Genomic DNA, 17,500 nt, shown 5'->3' with positions numbered 1-17,500 from the left:
TTTAAGATTCTCCTGCCCCAGCCTCCTAATTCCCTGGTATGACAGGCCACCATGCCCAGTCATTATATATATTTTTAAAACTTAAATAATCCTACCTATTTTTCCCCCAGTGCTGCAGGTTAGACCCAGGGCCTTGCACATGTCCGGCTAGTGCTCTATGACTGAGTCCATCCCCAGCCCTCCTAGTCCGATGCTTTTTCGTAGTGATGTAGAGTATTAAAAATGGCTCCCAGGAATGTGAACAACAAAATAAATAACCCAACATATAAACGAGGCCCATGAGCCCATATTGATATAATAATTATTACAAAATATAAATGAAGGAGAAGAGACAAATTCTTCCCATGCAGAAAAATTTCAAATAATTTGTGTAGGTGATATTTTCCCTCAAGGATGTGGAACATAATTCCAATTACTTACGTGTACTATCTTATAGTGACGTCCTTCCAAAGAGCACAGTATATAAAAGGGTGAAAAAATTAACTTGATAGGGAAAAACTACCTGGGCCAGGTGAAACAGCAAGAGGGATAAGTATATGGTATGATGAAAATGGCACTTCTGTGGTTTTCCTCCCCAAAATCCATAATGTAATGATGAGGAAAAAAAATCAAAGTTCAGTAGAGAGAACATTTAACAAGATGCCTGAGTAGTACCTCTTAAAAGTGTCAGGATTGCTCGCGCAGCAGGTGAGGTTATGACAGACCGGTGGTGGAGGTGGTGCATCACTGATGGTTGTGTTCCTTCACAGACTGACCAAAGCCACAGGGGAAAATGGTGGAAAATTCACCATCACCATTGCCAGAAAGAGTGATTTATGGCTTTGTTCTTTTCTCTTTTTTTTTTTTTTTTTTTTTTTTGTACTGGGGATCAAACTCAGGGCCTTGTGTTTGGGAGGCAAGCACTCTACCAGCTGAGCTATCGCCCCAACCCCTGGCTTTGTTCTTTTCTTAAGCTCCCAGTTTGGCTTCATACTTTATCTTATGTGGGCTTTTATTCCTGAATCTTGGCTAAACTCCTTAGGCTTAACCTATTGGCCTCAAAAATATTGGGCAGTCTCATTACCTGTCTACCTCTTTATTACTATAGGAATTGGTTATGTACTCTTATTTGGAATTAACATGATGAATACTTCTCCCCTCAACTCGATTCATATGATCACAGATAACTATGCTAAAAATCAACAACAGACGAAATACCAAGAAGAGGCCATCCCAGCATTAAGAGATATTCCTATTAGTAAAGTAAACCAAATGTTCTTTCTCACAGCCGAAGAACTTTACACCAGAAACTGAGTCGCATGTAAACATGCTACCATCAAGCATGATAAATTTTTGACAGAATAATTTTGCCCATAATTATACTATTTTCTCTTATTGTTCAATATTGAAATGTAAAAAAATGAAAGTCGTTCTCTTAAGTAAATTTTGATTAATATTGTAAATGTTTTCAAATATTCATTATTAATAGAATAAATAAAATACTGCATTTAAAAAAAAAGTGATGCTGGGGTTGTGGGTCAGTGGTAGAGCCCTTACCTAGGATGTGTGAGGCACTGGGTAAAATAAAAATAAATAAATAAATAAATAAATAAAATAAAGGTGTTAAAAAAAAAAAAAAAGTGTCAGGATTGCCAGGCACAGGGGCACACACCTATGATCTCAGCTATTCTGGAGGCAGAAGAATCACAAGTTTGAGGCCAGCTTGGGCAACTTAGCGAGACTCTGTCTCCAAATAAAAAAATAAAAGGGCTGGGGGTGAGCTCAGTGGTAGAGCACCCCTGGATGCTCAACCCCCAACAACAAGGGAAAAAAAGAAAAGAAAAAAAGGAGAGATAAAGAGAAAAGAAAAAAGTACTGGGGATATAGCTCAAAAATCCCCAGTACCACGAACAAACAAAACTTTGTCAAGATCATCAAAAATGAGAAAAGTCCAAGAAAATGTTATAGCCAAAGGAAGCCTAAGGAGATATGCCAAGTAAATTTGAAGGAGTAGCCAGGTGTGGTGGCAACATCTATTATAATCCTAGTGACTAGGGAACCCAAGGCAGGAGGATTGCAAGTTCAAGACCAACTTCAGCAACTTAGCAAGGCTCTAAGCAACTTAGCAAGACCCTGTCTCAATATAAAATAAAATTAAAAATGTTGCTCAGTGGTTAAGCCTCTCTGGGTTCAGTCCTCAATACCTAAAAAAAAGCAAAAGTGAAGTAGTATTATGGATGGGACCCTGGAGCAGGAAAAGCACATTAGGTAAGATCTAAGGATCTGAATAAAGTTATGAACTTTAGCTAATCTATCAGTACTGATGCATTCATTGTAACAAATATATCATACTAATGTTAGATACTAAAATAAGGGGAAACTGGGTGTGGGGTATATGAGAACTCTCCAACCTATCTTTACAAATGTTCTCCATAATTCTAAAAAGTAGTTTGATTTTTTTTTAAAAAAAGAATGAGGCCCTGGGTTCAATCTCCAGCACTGAAGAAAGAAGAAAGAAAGAAAGAGAGGAGAGAGAGAGAGAGAGAGAGAGAGAGAGAGAGAGAGAGAGAGAGAGGGAGGGAGGGAGGGAGACTCTTAATGAACTATATCTGCCTTTGTATCTTGTGACTTCTTCCATCAGAAGACAGTCTCCCTCCTCTCTGTTGGCATCTGGGCCAATGATATTGTTGGCTTGACCAATAAAATAAGGTGAAATTGATGTTTTGAGACCCCTGAGCACTCAGGTCTTTCCCCCCACTGCATGCTAGGCAAGCTCTCTACCACGGAACTACATTCCCAGTCCTTGTTTTAATTTTATTTTGAGACAGGGTCTCAGTAAGAAGCCAGGGCTACCCTAAAATTTCTGATCCTTCTGCCACACCCCCAGAGCCGTTGGGACTACGTGTGTGCCCCACTGCGCCTGGTCTCTACTTTCATTCTTGGAAGCTGGCTGCTTCCAACTCATCTACAACTACCACACCAGAGGACCTCCTAGTCAGCCACAGCAAAGGTCAGTGGGAAGCAAAGTGATAGCTCTGAGAGGTGGAGCTTTCGAGAGGTTATCAAATCAGGGTGGAGCCCTCATGATTAGATTAAACGCCTTTTAAAAAGGACTGAAGTGGGTTGGACGTGGTGGCAACATATCTATAATAGCCATAACTCAGGAGGCTGAGGCAAGAGGATGATAAGTTCCAGACCAGCCTCAGCAACCTAACAAGAAAGAAAGACCCTGTCTCAAAATGAAAAAGAGGTCAGGATGTAGCTCAGTAGTAGAGAGGCCCTGGGTTCAATCGAGAGAGAGAGAGAGAGAGAGAGAGAGAGAGAGAGAGAGAGAGAGAGAGAGAGAGAGAGAGAGAGAAAGAAGAAAAAGTGCTAGGGATGTAGCTGGTCTGTAGCAGAGTGTTTGCCTGGCACACGTGAGGTCCTGGGTTCAATCCCCAGTACTGAAAAAAAAAAAAAAGTTTAACTCAGAAAAAGCCTCAGGGTTCAGGGTCCAGGTAGAAAACGATCACAGAGATAGGACTGGCACAGAGAGCCCTTACTAGGGCAATGCCCAGCAAAGTCATGTGGTCAGTGCGTCTGCAGAGTTTCTACCAGTAGAGCAATGCTTAGTGAAGTCAATGCTCGGAGCTGCTGTTAAGACCCAGATCTAAGAGCCACCCGTCTGTAACCCCAAGTCCTGAGAGCTGCTGCTAGGCTGCACCCATGCTGTTGGTGGGGCTGCCTGGGGCCTTGAAGACCCAACTTCTGCCTCAGTGTGCCTGGAAGTGGGACATAAAGCCAGATCTCAGTGTGCCTGGAGGTGGGACATAAAGCCAGATTACTTTCAAACCTCAAGATTCAATGTTGTCTGCCTTTTTGGAATGTTGATCCTATGCTTGTTACCCTCCTCCTCCTCCTCTTCCTCCTCCTCCTCCTTCTTTTTTAGCTATACTGGAGATTGATCTTCCAAGGGTTCTCTACCATTGAGCTGCATTCCCAGACCTTTTTAGTTTTTTATTTTTATTTTTATTTATTTTATTTTTGCTATACTGGGGATTGAACCCAGGGCCTTATGCTTTCAAGGTAAGCACTCTACCAACTGAACTACATTCCCAGCTCCCAGACCTTTTTATTTTATTTTATTTTTAATATTTTTTTTTAGTTGTAGATGGACACAATGTCTTTATTTTTAAATTTATTTTTATGTGGTGCTGAGGATGGAACCCAGGGCCTCACACTTGCAAGGCAAGCACTCTATCACTGAGCCACAACTCCAGCTCCCCAGCCCTTTTAATTTAATTAATTTAATTTATTTATTTATTGTGCAGCGCTGGGAGTGGAACCCAGGCCCTCACACATATTAAACTCCACCTCTGATGTACGTCCCAGCCCTTTTTTTTTTTTTCAATAAGATTAATATTTTATTTAATATTATTCTTTTTTTTGTTCTTTTTTAATTTATTTTTATTGTAAACAAATGGGATACATATTGTTTCAGTTTGTACATGGAGTAACAGCATACCATTTGCATATTCATATATTTACATAGAGTAATGATGTTTGATTCATTCCGTTATTTTTTTCCTTCCCAGCCCTTTTTATTTTTTTTATTTTTTTTATTTTATTTTATTTTTTCCGGTGCTGGGGATCGAACCCAGGGCTTTGTGCTTGCAAGCACTCTACCAACTGAGCCACCTCCCCAGCCCCCTTTTTATTTTTGAGACAGGGTCTTGCTAAGTTGCTGAGACTGTGATCTTTCTGCTCTGCCTCCAGAGTCGCTGGGATTACAGGCATGTACCACTGTATCTGGCTAGACTTTAAATTTGACGCTGGATTGAGAAAAAAAGATGTGAAGTAGTATTCTGGATGGCATTTTGGGGCAGGAAAGGGGCATTAGGTAAGATGGAAGGATCTGAATAAAGTATGGCTTTAGCTAATAATCTATTAGAATGAAATGAATATATTTTGTATGTGATAAAGACATGAATTTTGGAGTTCCTGGATGGAATGCTATGGTTTAAATGTATGTGTCCCTCCAAAATTTATATGTTGTATTTTAAACCCTGATGAGAGAATATTAGAGATAGGTCAGTAGTCTGGCCCATGATATTTCCTTCAAGCCTATGTGTTTTCTAAGGAGACGAGTTTCCAAGGCCTCTTCCATTGTTCTTGGTGTTGATCTAACCTTTTCTAAAGTTCAATGTCCTTTGCAAAGACGGCATCCTCCCCATACTTCCCTCATGTGAGCTGGGGGTTGACTTAGGGCCTTCAATCTGAAACCACTGGGGGCAGGATTAATTGGTTTTGAGTTTTAGGTTTTGTTCTTTTTTTTTTAAGATTCCAGGATTTATACAAAGCAGAAAGAGGAAGAGAAAGCTGCTTTGTCAATCAGCAGTCACTCTGGGATTAATGTAGAAAGAGCTGTACAGAATTTAAAAGAAAAGGATATTATCCTCGTCCTCTAATTGGATACAATCCACAAACCTCCTAGTTTTCTGAGAAGGCCCTTGTTCCATACTCGCAGTTTCCAAACTGTAATTAATAGCAATTTGAACCATAGTTTCAAGCTTTTCTTTTACCTCTGAGTCCTTTTTTCAGGTTTATCAAGCCTAGAAAAATCAGTATGTTACACAGAGAAAAGTTCTAGTGGAAAGGTGACAGGCAGGTCCCTGAGACCCAGTTCTCTTGGGCTGTGTGCTAGGTCTCTTTCACATGGCCCTTGAGACACAGAACCAGGGCTGTTGATCAGTCATTCATCATTCACTCAATCATCTCCCACCATTCAACATTTATTGAATGCCTGCTGTGTTTGGTGCTGGGCGTACCATGCTGAACAAGACTCCTGAACTTCATTTTCTCACTTTATGTTCTAGGGCAGGGACCATGGAGAGAAGCAATTGTCATGCAAAGTCAGCAGTCCTCAAACTTTAATTTTTATCAGAATCACCTAGAGGGTTTATTAAAATGTGCCTTCTGCCCAGAATTTCTGATTCAATAGATCTAGAGTGTGATTCAAGAACATGTAGTTATAACAAGCTCCTAGTGGATACTAATACTGCTATCCAGGACCACGCCCTTTACTTTTGGTACTAGGGACTGAACCCAGGGTGCTTTACCACTGAGCTACATCCCCAGCCCTTTTTCTTTTTTCTTTTGTTTAGGATCTTGCAAAGTTTCTGAGATTGGCCTTAAACTTGATATTCTCCCTCTTCAACCTCCAGAATCACTGGGATCACAAGGGTGCACCACCTCATCCGACTGAGAATGACATTTGATCTAAGCCCTTAATAATAAAAAAGAAAACCAGGGGGAGGGCTTTCCAAGAAAATAACAGCAAGTGCAAACTGAGTGGGGAACAAGCATAGCTTATCTGAGAAACAAAATAAGACATTCAAAGTGCCAGTGTATCTGCAGAGTATTTTGAGGTGGAAAAAGTGATAAAAGACTTTCAAACAAATAGAAAGGAAGCAGCACACACCTGTAATCCTAGCGACTCAGGAGGCTTAGGAAGGAGGATCACAAATTCAAGGCCAGTCTCAGCAACTTAATGAGACCCTATCTCAAAATAAAAAACCCAAAAGAGCTGGGGATGTGGCTCAGTGACAAAGTGTCCCTGGGTTTAATCCCCAGTACCAAAATAAAATAAAATTAAAATTTATTTTTAGGCAGGGTCTTAGGAAAGTCCTTGAACTTGTGATCCTCCTGCCTCAGCCTCCAGGTCTGGAGTGTGGAGCTTGAGCACAATGTGCCTTCTGCTGGCCACAATAATAATAATCCCAAACCACAATAATCCCAAGGATTATTTTACGTTTTAAATACAAATTCTTTGCTATGAAATGTCCTTTGGTTATTGTGTGATGGCTGGGGGTGTGCACAGTGGAGGTAAGAGATGTGGAATCAGGGACAAGGGATTTGTGTGAAAGCAACAAACCTCCAGTTAGGAGGTTCCTGCAGTGCCTTTGGCAAGATTTGGTAGGGAAAGGGAAGTTGGCAGTGGAAATGGTGGAAAGCTTAGCTGTGAGGGCTTGCTGTTGAGAGCAATCCCTAGCAAACAGAATGCCTTAGACCTTGTAGGGGTTCGGCAGCGTCGAATGAATGATGTTCTCTTCCTTTCTCAAATGTCATGATTATAATCCTTCATTTTACTGAAGCGAAGACTATTTTACATTATTCCCCCAACTGGATTCCAATTTCTATTTGGTAACAGGGGTTTTGTATAGGTGTGTGTGGGTGGGTGAGCGTGCGTCAGTTGAATTTTTTTGGATATCATATCCCCCTCCACTTACTAGTTCACTTTAAAATATTGCACTCCTACCCCCTGCCCCCCAACTTGGAATACAGGTTTTCAGCAGATCCCTAAGAATGATTTTTTTTCCCTTTGTAAAGCAAATGGAGCGGGGGCAGCCTGAGAGCTTGCAGCCTCTCCGGAGATGTCAGGGGTTGGTTGGTCTCCAGGGGCTCTGGTTGCTGGGAGAGGTGTGTGTTCTGAGCATCTTTTTCCTGGAGCACTGAGGGCCATAATCAATTTCTTTCTTTTGGTCTATTGCACTGACTCATTTTCATTGTGCGATCAACATATGGATTTAATTGACAAGGACAAAGGGCCATGAACAATTTATTGTAAATTGTCAAAACTGCCGCAGACAACAGCCCTGATGTCTGCAATAACAAGGATGAGCCGAGCAGCCTGCTATTGTACATCAAAGGGAACTGTCACACTGTTCAACTGACAGTGCTTGTTAGCTGTGGAAGAAGATATCTGAAACACAAATCACTTCTTAGAAGGCCAGCAAAACGTTTAGCATTCCTTGGGGAAATAAGTCATTGTTTTAGCCTTACGTTTCAAAATGCCTCAATAATAATAAAAGCAGAAAACCTGTTTTTCTTTGCAGAGATGAAATTGAAATTCTTGCACCAGCCAAGAGGATTCAAATGTCAGTTTTAATCTGCTTTGTCCGACAGGGCCCTTGAGGTCTGGAGTGTGGCACTTGAGCACAAAGTGCCTCCTGCTGAGCTGCTTCTCAGTCTCAGGCGTCTTCATTTCTCTCTGCACATTGCCCTTTCTCAATGCTGTGCTGTCTATGTGATGTCCCTGAGTAGCTTTTTTTTTTTTTTTTTTTTTTTTTTTATCTCATGTTCGCAAACTCGTTTCCCTCTCTCTTTCATAAACCTGTATCTGTATTGATTTATTTTGAACTTTTTGAGGCAGGGTTTCCCTAAACTGCTTAAACTGACCTTGAACTTTCATCCTCTTGCTTCCAGTTTGGTTAATTTTGTATTTGACTAGATACAGGTATAGATAAATATAGATATAAACCAGGCATGATGGCACAAACCTGTAATCATAGCAACTCAGGAGGCTGAGGCAGGAGGATCACAAGTTCAAGGCCCACCTGGGTAACTTAGTGAGAGCCTGACTTAAAATAAAAAGGACCAGGGATGTAACTCAGTGGTCAAGCACCCCTAGGTTCAATCCCAGTACCCCCCAAAATAAAAGTAACTATATCTGGGTGTGGTGGTGCACACCTGCAATCCCAATTACTCTGGAGGCTGAGGCCGGAGGACCACAAGTTGTCTCCAAATAAAAATAAAATGGGCTGGGAAGCAACTCTGGATTCACTTTGGATATAATGAATAAATATTTTGTAGCCCCTTCCCTTCTGAAGGTCCCCTAGAGTAGCTATGAGCCTTTGGCCTCTATCATCCCTGAATGCAATCCTTGCGTTTACATAGGCAGGTGGCCAAAGTGCTGGTGCTTGATGAAGGGTAGGCTCACTGTGAGTCACTCTAAATAACAAAGGGCTGGAACTGAAATTCTGAGTTCAGTGACTGTTTATTGGGATCACCTGAAGATGCTTTTTAAATGAAGATTTCTGGCAAATCCCCCTAATACTGACTTAAATCTGTAAGTGTTTATCTGGATCCATTGGAAATTCAGAAGTGGGGCCTGGTACAGTGGTACACTCAGGAGACTGAGACAGAAAGATTGCAAGTTCAAGGCCAGACTCAGCAATTTAATGAGACTCTCAGCAACTTAGCAAGAACCTGTTTCAAAACAAAAGAAAAAATTTTTTTTAAAAGACTGGGGATGTAGCTCAGTGATTAAGTGCCCCTAGGTTCAATCCCCAGTACCAATAAAATAAAATAAAAAGGGCAGGGGATGTAGATCAGTGGTAGAGCAACCCTGTGTTCAATCCCCACTACAAAGAGAGAGAGAGAGAGAGAGAGAGAGAGAGAGAGAGAGAGAGAGAGAGAGAGAGAGAGAGAGAGAGAGAGAGAGAGAAGGTGGACAAGCCCAGACCCAGGCTGATGCAGCAGTGCAAACCCCATTAGGGAGTTGAGTGTCCCTCCCTTCCACACCGCTAACCTTTACACTTCGTGCTTGTTTCCTCAAGTTGTGACATGCCTGCTGCTTCTCTAACAAGCCTGACACACTCCCATCCCTTAGTTTGCATCCGTTTTTTTCTCCATTCTTCCTCCAGATATCTACATGGTCCATGGTCCACTTTTCAATGAGAGCTTTAAAATCGCACCCCTGCACTCCCACCTGCCTGGCACAGTGGCACACACCCACACAAGCAACACCCCTGCTAACTGTAGAAATGAGTGGTTTTTAAAATGAGACTGGAGCTGGGCGCAGTGGCACATGCCTGTAATCCTAGCATCTTGGGAGGCTGATGCAGAGGGATCAAAAGTTCAAAGCCAGCCTTAGCAACTTAGCAAGGCCCAAAGCAATTAGTGAGGCCCTGTCTTAAAATAAAAAATAAAGGGCTGGGGATAAGTACCTCTGGGTTCAATCCCTGATACCAAAATAAAATAAGATAAAATAGGACTGGTGTTCTGGGTTGATCCCTAGCACTACAAAAAGAAAGGAAGAAAGGACAGAGGATGGGTCCCTGAGAGGGAAGGAAGCGGGTCTGGAGATCTGGTCTTATTCTCAACCGTATCCATGGAGATACGTGACTCTGTCGCTGGCTTTTACTACTTGTGAAACATGTAGTGGAACAATCAGTTTTCCTGAGGTACTGATGGCTAGAGAAGTAATATGGCACAGAGGAAAAAATAAGTCCAGCTTCATCACTGTGTCTTAGCCAAGTCTGTTCTCCCTAATTCTCTTCTGGTAACTAGTGACTATGATTCCCACCTGGGAGGATTAAATGAGCTGTGTATATAAAGCACCAGACACAATACCTGGCAGATGCCTCCAAAGCAGCAGAGCCTCCCCAGTCCTGGAGTCTGCTGTAGCTTGGGCTGCAGTCTGTGCAGAGGCAGGAAGCCCCTCCAAGAAAGCCTCGGAGCAAAACAACTGGCTCACTGTACCGGTGTTTTGCACCAGGTGAACCTCTGTGCTCCCCTGGGAGTCAGAGATCAAGGCTTTAGGTTTGTTGTCTAGCGGCAACTATTTGTCACTTCCTATAAGACCAAACCACTCCAGGGAGCCACATATTTTAGTTTTCTGTTTTTGCATCTCTACAGATAGAACTCAGGGCCTCACACATGCTAAGCAAATGCTCCACCACTGAACTACACCCTCAGCCTAGTCTTTTAAGTTATTTGAATTCAGCACCTACCATCAGATGCCAGGCACATCTGTGTATTTCCTGCTTCTAATCCCTCTTGGCTAATAAACAGAGGAGCAGAGGGGGTATGATATTGACAGCTAATCTGGACAATACCTAGGCAGTTCTGAAATCTGGTAATAGTTCAGAATTAACTGGTTAGGGACTGCTAGAACATAAGTAGCTGCTGCCACAGCCCTGGTACACTTCCCACCAGAACCTGGCCTCCTCTCAGCTCTACTGGGCAGGCAGACTTTTTTTTTTTTTTTTTTTAGGTACTGGGGATTGAACCCAGGGGTGTTTTATCACTGTGCTACATCTCCAGCACTCTTTATTTTATTTTATTAAAAAAAATTTTTTTTAGTTGTAAATGGACACAATGCCTTTATTTTATTTATTTATTTTTATGTGGTGCTGAGGATCAACCCAGTGCCTCACACATGCTAGGCAAGTGCTCTACCACTGAACTACGGCCCCAGCCCCTGCTCTTTATTTTTTTGAGTCAGGGTCTCACTAAGTTGCTGAGTCTGGCCTCAGACTTGTGATCCTCCTGCCTCACCTCCCAAGTCACTGGGATTACAGATGTGCTACCACACCAGGTCAGATGTCCTCTTATTTAGCAGTCAGTGCTTTTCCAAGATGCTGATAACTGCAGCTGGGTTCCAAATGCTCTTCAACACCCACAGGAAGAGAGGGAAGGAAGGAAATAAACAAGGGAGTAAAAGGAAAAAAAAAAAAAATGAAAGAGAAGCAGGGAGGCATCTCCGCAACAATACTCATTCCTTTATTGTCGACTGTTGATTTGAACAGGGCTGGGGCCTGCAGGCTGCTGGCAGCACCGACCGACCGAGCTGCAATGCATTTCTGTTCAACAAAGAGGCCTCCATCCTGAGCCACGGGGACAGAGGGTAATGTTTTATATATATATTTATATATTACATATGTCCCATATAGTCATATGTATAGAGTGACAAGAATGGGTCACCGCATTAACTGTTGTCCTAAATAAAGACCATAGCAACAGACATGGAAATTTGGTCCTAATCAAGGCCCTTACTTTTGTCAATCAAATGTCTGATACATCAAAAGGAAAGGAGATAGACAGAGACTGAGATACAGCCACCCCAGTGGCCCTGTTCCCAGCATATCCTACGCTGAGTGTAGTGTGTCCTGTACAGGTAAACATACACACACACACACAAACACACACACATACACACGTACACAAAATTGCAGGCAGGAGCTCCTCCTCCGACCACACCTTGGGCCCAGCCCTCAGACTGGGGGTGGAAAAGTGGGTACATTGTGCTATAAGACTGTGAGGAACAAGTGACCAGACAATGCAGAGTCAATGTGTCCAAGTGATGAATGGGGTGACACATGCTGTTGCATCCACGAACGAGAAAGAGGTCAGTGGGGGAGGTCGCTCAAGCAGCCTCGGAAGTCCCTCGATGCCCAGGCCACCTGGGGATTTCTACACACAGCTTCTGTCCCAGCCATAGCCAGATCTCTGATCTGAATCCTGAGTCTCAAATAATCTCTTGGGCTCTGAAGAAAATTGTGATTTCCTTGAAGGACAGGAACAAATGGCAATTGAGTGGCTCAACCATCTAGTCCAGTAATTACAGCAGAAAAGACAACAATTGAGTTAAATCAAACCAAATCATCATTCAGAGAATTTGAGTGGCACAAGAAGGGCTTATTTCCTGAAGGGAGGAGAAGAGCCCCCACTGCCACCTGCCGCAGCATATCTGTCAGCCTCATGCTTGACTCCAGTGACAGAACTGCTCACAGTCTAGGGACAGGAGACTCGCACTGCGAGGCTGTCTGAAATCCTAAGTTATTGTCTGTTCTTGTGATTTCCGCATCACCCCTCCACCAAAATACAGACTTCAAAAATAAGTCAATGTACTTGTGTTACCATCCCTAGTATCAGAGAATTTTCTTTTTTCAACCAACATATAATTAAATAGTGAACTATTAAATGTTTACAGAAAAAATACAATTTCTTCTGCAAGAAATCTTTATATTTATCAGCATCTTTTGAGTCAATCCAAGGTCTGAAAAAAGACAGACATAGGCTCATGGACACATTTCCTAGAGGCATATCAGGAAAGCATAGGGAAGGAATCCAGTGTCCTTGTGAAATAGAACTTGGCAATTCTAACTCAAATATAATTTCTAATAAAAAGTAACTCTATGCAATTTTGTGGCATGGCTTATGTGCAAAGGCTTTTTACAAATAAAGAATGAAAGTTTTGTATGATTAAAAAAAGTCAATGAAAATTAACTAGAAATTTAGTTATCACTTGTGATCCCTGGGCTCATTTTGGACTGCTTCCTGAGGAAGGGACCAATGTGCACACATAGTAATGAACAGATCAATTTTCAACAAAACCGTGCCCTCAAAATGTGATTGAGAAACAGGGGTATCAGGCAAGGTTAGCAATGATTATGCCTGGGTCTCCATCTCCTGGGCCAAATTCAGGAGGAAAGCCGCAGATTTGGATACCTTCATTTAGCCAGAAGCACATCCCTCCCAGTGTAAACTGAGATCTGGCAGGGAAAAATGATGGAAGCAGGGAGAAGCCATGGTAGTTGCACCAGGCCCAATGGTGCACACCTGTAATTCAGTGACTCCAGAGGGTGAAGCAGGATTGTGAGTTCGAGGTCAGCCTGGGCAACTTAGACCCTCTCTTAAAATAAAAATAAATAAATAAATAAAAAGGACTGGGTATGTAGCACACTGGTGGAGTGCCCCTGGGTTCAAGCCCCAGTACTGACTTAAAAAAAAAAGAAAAGAAAAGAAAAGAAAAGAAAAAGGTGGGGAGTTCGTTGGATAGTTCCTCAATCATAGGAACTTCTGGAGGGAGAGAAACAAAGGGGCTCAGAGGAGGGACTTCCCTTGATGGCAGTCCATGAGGTCTCAGTACTGTTCCATTTCCTGCAGGTCCTGAGTTGGCTACAACTGGTTGGCTCATAATTTCCATCCAAGGGCTGGGAAGGTGGTCAGGAAGCCAGAGTTTAGGAAGCTGTGAGTTCTTGCCAAAGCTGAAGAGCATGGGCTGAGTTTTGGTGAAGTCATTTAAGTCCTTGAAAAAGAGCCCAAGAGGCCAGAAGAGGTTATTAGAGGCCCAGAAAGTGGAGAGCAGTCTCTGTCCTCCAGGAACACAGGCCCAACACTGTCGGGATGTCTCTTGTCCTCAGTGGACACCCTGCAGTTTTCTAGTCCCAGAAAGTGCTTAGGGACTGCTCACCATCAGTGCAGGAGGAGATGGAGATTGTGGAATGAGGTGGGTAGAAAAAGCACTGTCTTCTCAGGCACTGGCCATCTTCCCTTCTAGGGGCAGCAGACACAGGGAGGAGCTTGAGGTCTGACTGGGGGTCTCCAGTCAGAAGAAAAGGAGACTACGCAGTGATGGCCGCAGGCCCAAGCAGCTCAGGCGAGGGCGTCTCCCCAACGTAACTGAGCTCCACGAATAAATAACATGAATTAAATAAAGGAGGCGCAGAAGAGCAGGCAGAGGCAGCATCTGCCAGATCCTCACCCCTTCACACGTACACACACGCACATGCACGCACACCCACACGCACACGCACCAAGCGGCAGATGAGATGAGCCAGGGTTGGTTGCCCTATCCTAGAAGTCTGTTGGATGGGCAGTCTGACTGTGAAGGTTGTCACTCATGGTCCACCACTGTCGCAGGATGCAGAGAAGCAGAGGCCAGGGAGGCATGTGCGGTGGAAGGTGGCGGCCGCTGAGGACTCTGGCACCTGCAGAGGTGGAATGAGACGGGCAGAGTGGGGGGTTAGGGAGCACAGGAGACAGAACAGTGAGGCCCTTCCTTTCCTTCCCCAACAACCCATTTGAGTGCAAGGAAAACCCTCTTCCACCTCAAGTAGCCCATGCTGTTCCCCTGCCTGCAAAGTCCAGTGCTCAGGCTGACCATGGTGGTACTGACCAGGATCGGGACTTTCGAACTTTAGATGTGGAAGGTCTTTCCAGAAAGCTGTCCAGCCTCATGAGTCTCTCCATGTGTAGTGCACGGGGGTCTTGTTCTTGGTCATGAGAGAATTCCATCTCAAAGACAGCTGGGGGGGATACGTCCAACTCCAAAAACATTATGTTTTCAGCCTGTGGTGAATCATGTCAGATGTAAACAGCAGCCTCAATGACCAGCACTTGGTCAGTCTTGGGTATTGCAAGGGTGATGGGTACTTCCAGGAAGCAGAGGTGGTCAGCGTTCCCTCTCCTTGGGTTTTTCTCCCCACTCCCCACTTCTATTTCCCAGCTTCTTACCCTGTACCTGGGGTGGGACCCCATTGCCATGGCAACCCGAGCATACTGGCTGATAGGCCTCTTGTAGCCCACTGCAGACGTTGGCCGCTTCTTCATTTGGCTGTTATTACTGTAGGGAAGGGTGATATTAGAATGGATTTCCTTTAAACACAAAGGGCAAATGTCAGAGGAACTAATTATCATTCAGGTAGCCAGGAAACCCTGCAAACTGCAGGTTTTGGAATATTCTGCTCCTAGTTCTAATACACCCTGATAACTTACAATTATTATAAGAAAGCACTTTTTTGGGGGATGGGGGATAATGTGGATTGAACCCAGACACATCCCCAGCCCTTTTTATTTTTTATTTTGAGACAAGATCTCACTAAGTTGCTGAGGCTGGCTTCAAACTGTGATCCTCCTGCTTCCACCTCCTGAGTAGCTGGCAACACAGGAGAGTGCCACCTGTCAGTCATTTACAAGCACATATTTCTTCACTATTTTTGCTCTTTTGTTCCACAGTAAAAAGGGCTAGCCAGGTGTGGTGGCCCAAGCACAATTCCAGTCTTGGCAACTTAAGGAGACCCTGTCTCAAAATATAAAATAAAAATCTCAGTAGTAGAGCGCCCCTGAGATCAATTCAGGTGGAGGGCTGGAATGAAGAGGGAAATCCAGTCTCATTTTAGTTTTCAGATTTATACACTAATTTCACACACTACACAAAATCATTGATGACTGATAGCTATTTTCATTTTCCTTCACGGGATATATACAATAAAATGGTTAAAAACTAGCCAGTATGGTGGTATAAACCTATAATCCCAGCTACTCAGGAGGCGGAGGCAGGAGGATGCCAATTCAAGGCTGGTCTGGGCAATTTAGTGAGACCCTGTCTCAAAATAAAATAAAAAGGGCTGGGATGTGGCTTAGTGGTAGAGCACTTGCTTGGCATGTTGGAGGCCCTGGGTTTAATCCCTAGTACCACCACCACCAAAAAAAAGAAAAAAAAAAAAAAAAGAGTAAATAAAAATATATACACACACACACACACACACACACGTATGATGAGCACATGAAAATAAGTTCAATATCATTAGACGCTAGGGAAACATAAATCAAAACCACAATGAGATGCCATGAGGATAACTATAATTTTAAAAGACAGACAATAACATGTGTTGGTGGAAATGTAACAGTTTGGCAGTTTCTCAAAAAGTTAAAGCATATGTTGGGTGCAGTGGCACAAGTCTGTAATCCCAGTGATTTGAGAGTCTGAGACAGGAGGAGCAAAAGTTTGAGGCCAGCCTCAGCAACTTAGCAAGGCCCTAAGCAATTTAGTGAGACCCTTTCTCAAAATCAAAATAAAAAGGACTGGGGATGTGGCTCAGTGGTTTAGTACCCTTGGGTACCCTTTGGTACCCTGGTACCAAAAAAAAAAAAAAAAAAAAGTTAAAACACATAATCTAGCACTTCCACTACTAAGCATACACTCAAAAAAACCTGAAAACATATGTACACATAAAAATCTGTACACAAGTGATCACAGCAGCATTATTTATAATAGTCCAAAAGTAAGCTGGGTGCAGTGGTGCACACCTGTAATCCCAGTGACTTGGGAAACTTATGCAGGAGACCTTGCAAGTTTGAGGCCCGCCTGGGCAACTTAGTGAGACCATGTCTTACATAAATAAATAAATAAATAAATAAATAAATAAATAAATAAATAAATAAATAGGGTTGGGATTGTTGTTCAGTGATAAAGTATGGCTGTGTCCAATCCCCAGTACCACAAAAATAAATAAATAAATAAATAAATACCCACAAAGCAGAAATAACCCAAATACCTATCAACTGATGAATGGACAAACAAAATATGGTATGCCCATAGAATGCATTCTTACTCCCCAGTAAAAAGGAATGAAGCACTGGTACATGCTAGGATGAGGACAGAACTTGAAAACATTTTGCTAAGTGAAAGCAACCAGTCACAAGAGACCACCTATTGTACAATTCCATTTGTATGAAACATCTGGAAAAGGTGAATCCGCAGACAGAAGGCGGATTAGCGGTCTACTAGGACTGGGAAGGCTGCAGAGAATGAGCGACTGCTAAGGGGACTGAGGTTTCTTTTTGGAAGGATGAAAATGTTCTATAATTAGTGGTGAGAATTGTGCAACTGAATACATAAAAATCCACTCAATTATACTTTATTTTACTTACTTATTTCTGGTGTTGGTGATTGAACCCAATGGTGCTCTAACACTGAGTTAAATCTTTAGCCCTTTACAGTTTGTTTGTTTTTTTGAGACAGGGTCTTGCTAAGTTGTCCAGGCTGGCCTTGAACCTGTGATCCTTCTGCTTTAGTCTTCTGAATTGCCAGGATTACAGGTATGTGCCGCTATGCCAGGATCAACCGTATACTTTAAAGTGATTATTTTTATAATGCTTTAATTATACAGAGCTTTTATTTAAAAACAAAACAAATCAAATGTGGCTTTTAAAAAAGGTACCTAATTTGACCCAAATTCCCACTCCTAGGAATTTCCCTAAGGAAAATCAGGAATGGAGACAAAAATTTGTACATAGAGCTTATTATTCAGTCATATGAAGGAATATTATGTAGCCTTTAAACTTTTTTTTTGTGTAGCCTGGTGTGGTGGTGCATGCCTGTAATGTCATGCCTCAGGTGGGCTGAGGCAGG

The 17,500-nt window shown here is 42.7% G+C and overlaps 2 protein-coding genes and 1 long non-coding RNA gene across 3 annotated transcripts in view; 2 read left to right on the top strand and 1 right to left on the bottom strand.

Annotated features, from left to right (window-relative positions):
• LOC306644283 overlaps positions 1–17,500 on the top strand; it is a 151,968-nt gene that overhangs the window by 111,316 nt on the left and 23,152 nt on the right. The gene's annotated exons all lie outside the window — the stretch shown is intronic.
• LOC306644558 (phosphatidylinositol N-acetylglucosaminyltransferase subunit P-like) lies at positions 730–1,442 on the top strand (the record flags this gene model as incomplete). The annotated part of the gene is made up of 2 exons (XM_079111607.1): positions 730–808; positions 917–1,442. The coding sequence occupies 2 exons, from the start codon at positions 730–732 to the stop codon at positions 1,291–1,293; spliced, it is 456 nt and encodes a 151-aa protein (XP_078967733.1). The 3' UTR covers positions 1,294–1,442.
• KIF3C (kinesin family member 3C) overlaps positions 10,873–17,500 on the bottom strand; it is a 40,380-nt gene continuing 33,752 nt past the window's right edge. Inside the window, exons 6-8 of the mRNA XM_079111073.1 lie at positions 14,821–14,929; positions 14,483–14,655; positions 10,873–14,294 (exon numbers count right to left, since the gene is read on the bottom strand). Coding sequence (XP_078967199.1) covers positions 14,201–14,294; positions 14,483–14,655; positions 14,821–14,929 — 376 coding nt within the window. The 3' untranslated portion in view covers positions 10,873–14,200. The remainder of the gene's footprint in view (positions 14,295–14,482; positions 14,656–14,820; positions 14,930–17,500) is intronic.

The sequence above is a fragment of the Sciurus vulgaris genome (assembly GCF_902686455.1).
Source record: "Sciurus vulgaris genome assembly, chromosome: 14".
NCBI lineage: Eukaryota > Metazoa > Chordata > Mammalia > Rodentia > Sciuridae > Sciurus > Sciurus vulgaris.
Note: the sequence above shows the minus strand (reverse complement) of the source record. Positions and strands in the feature narration are given on the sequence as shown.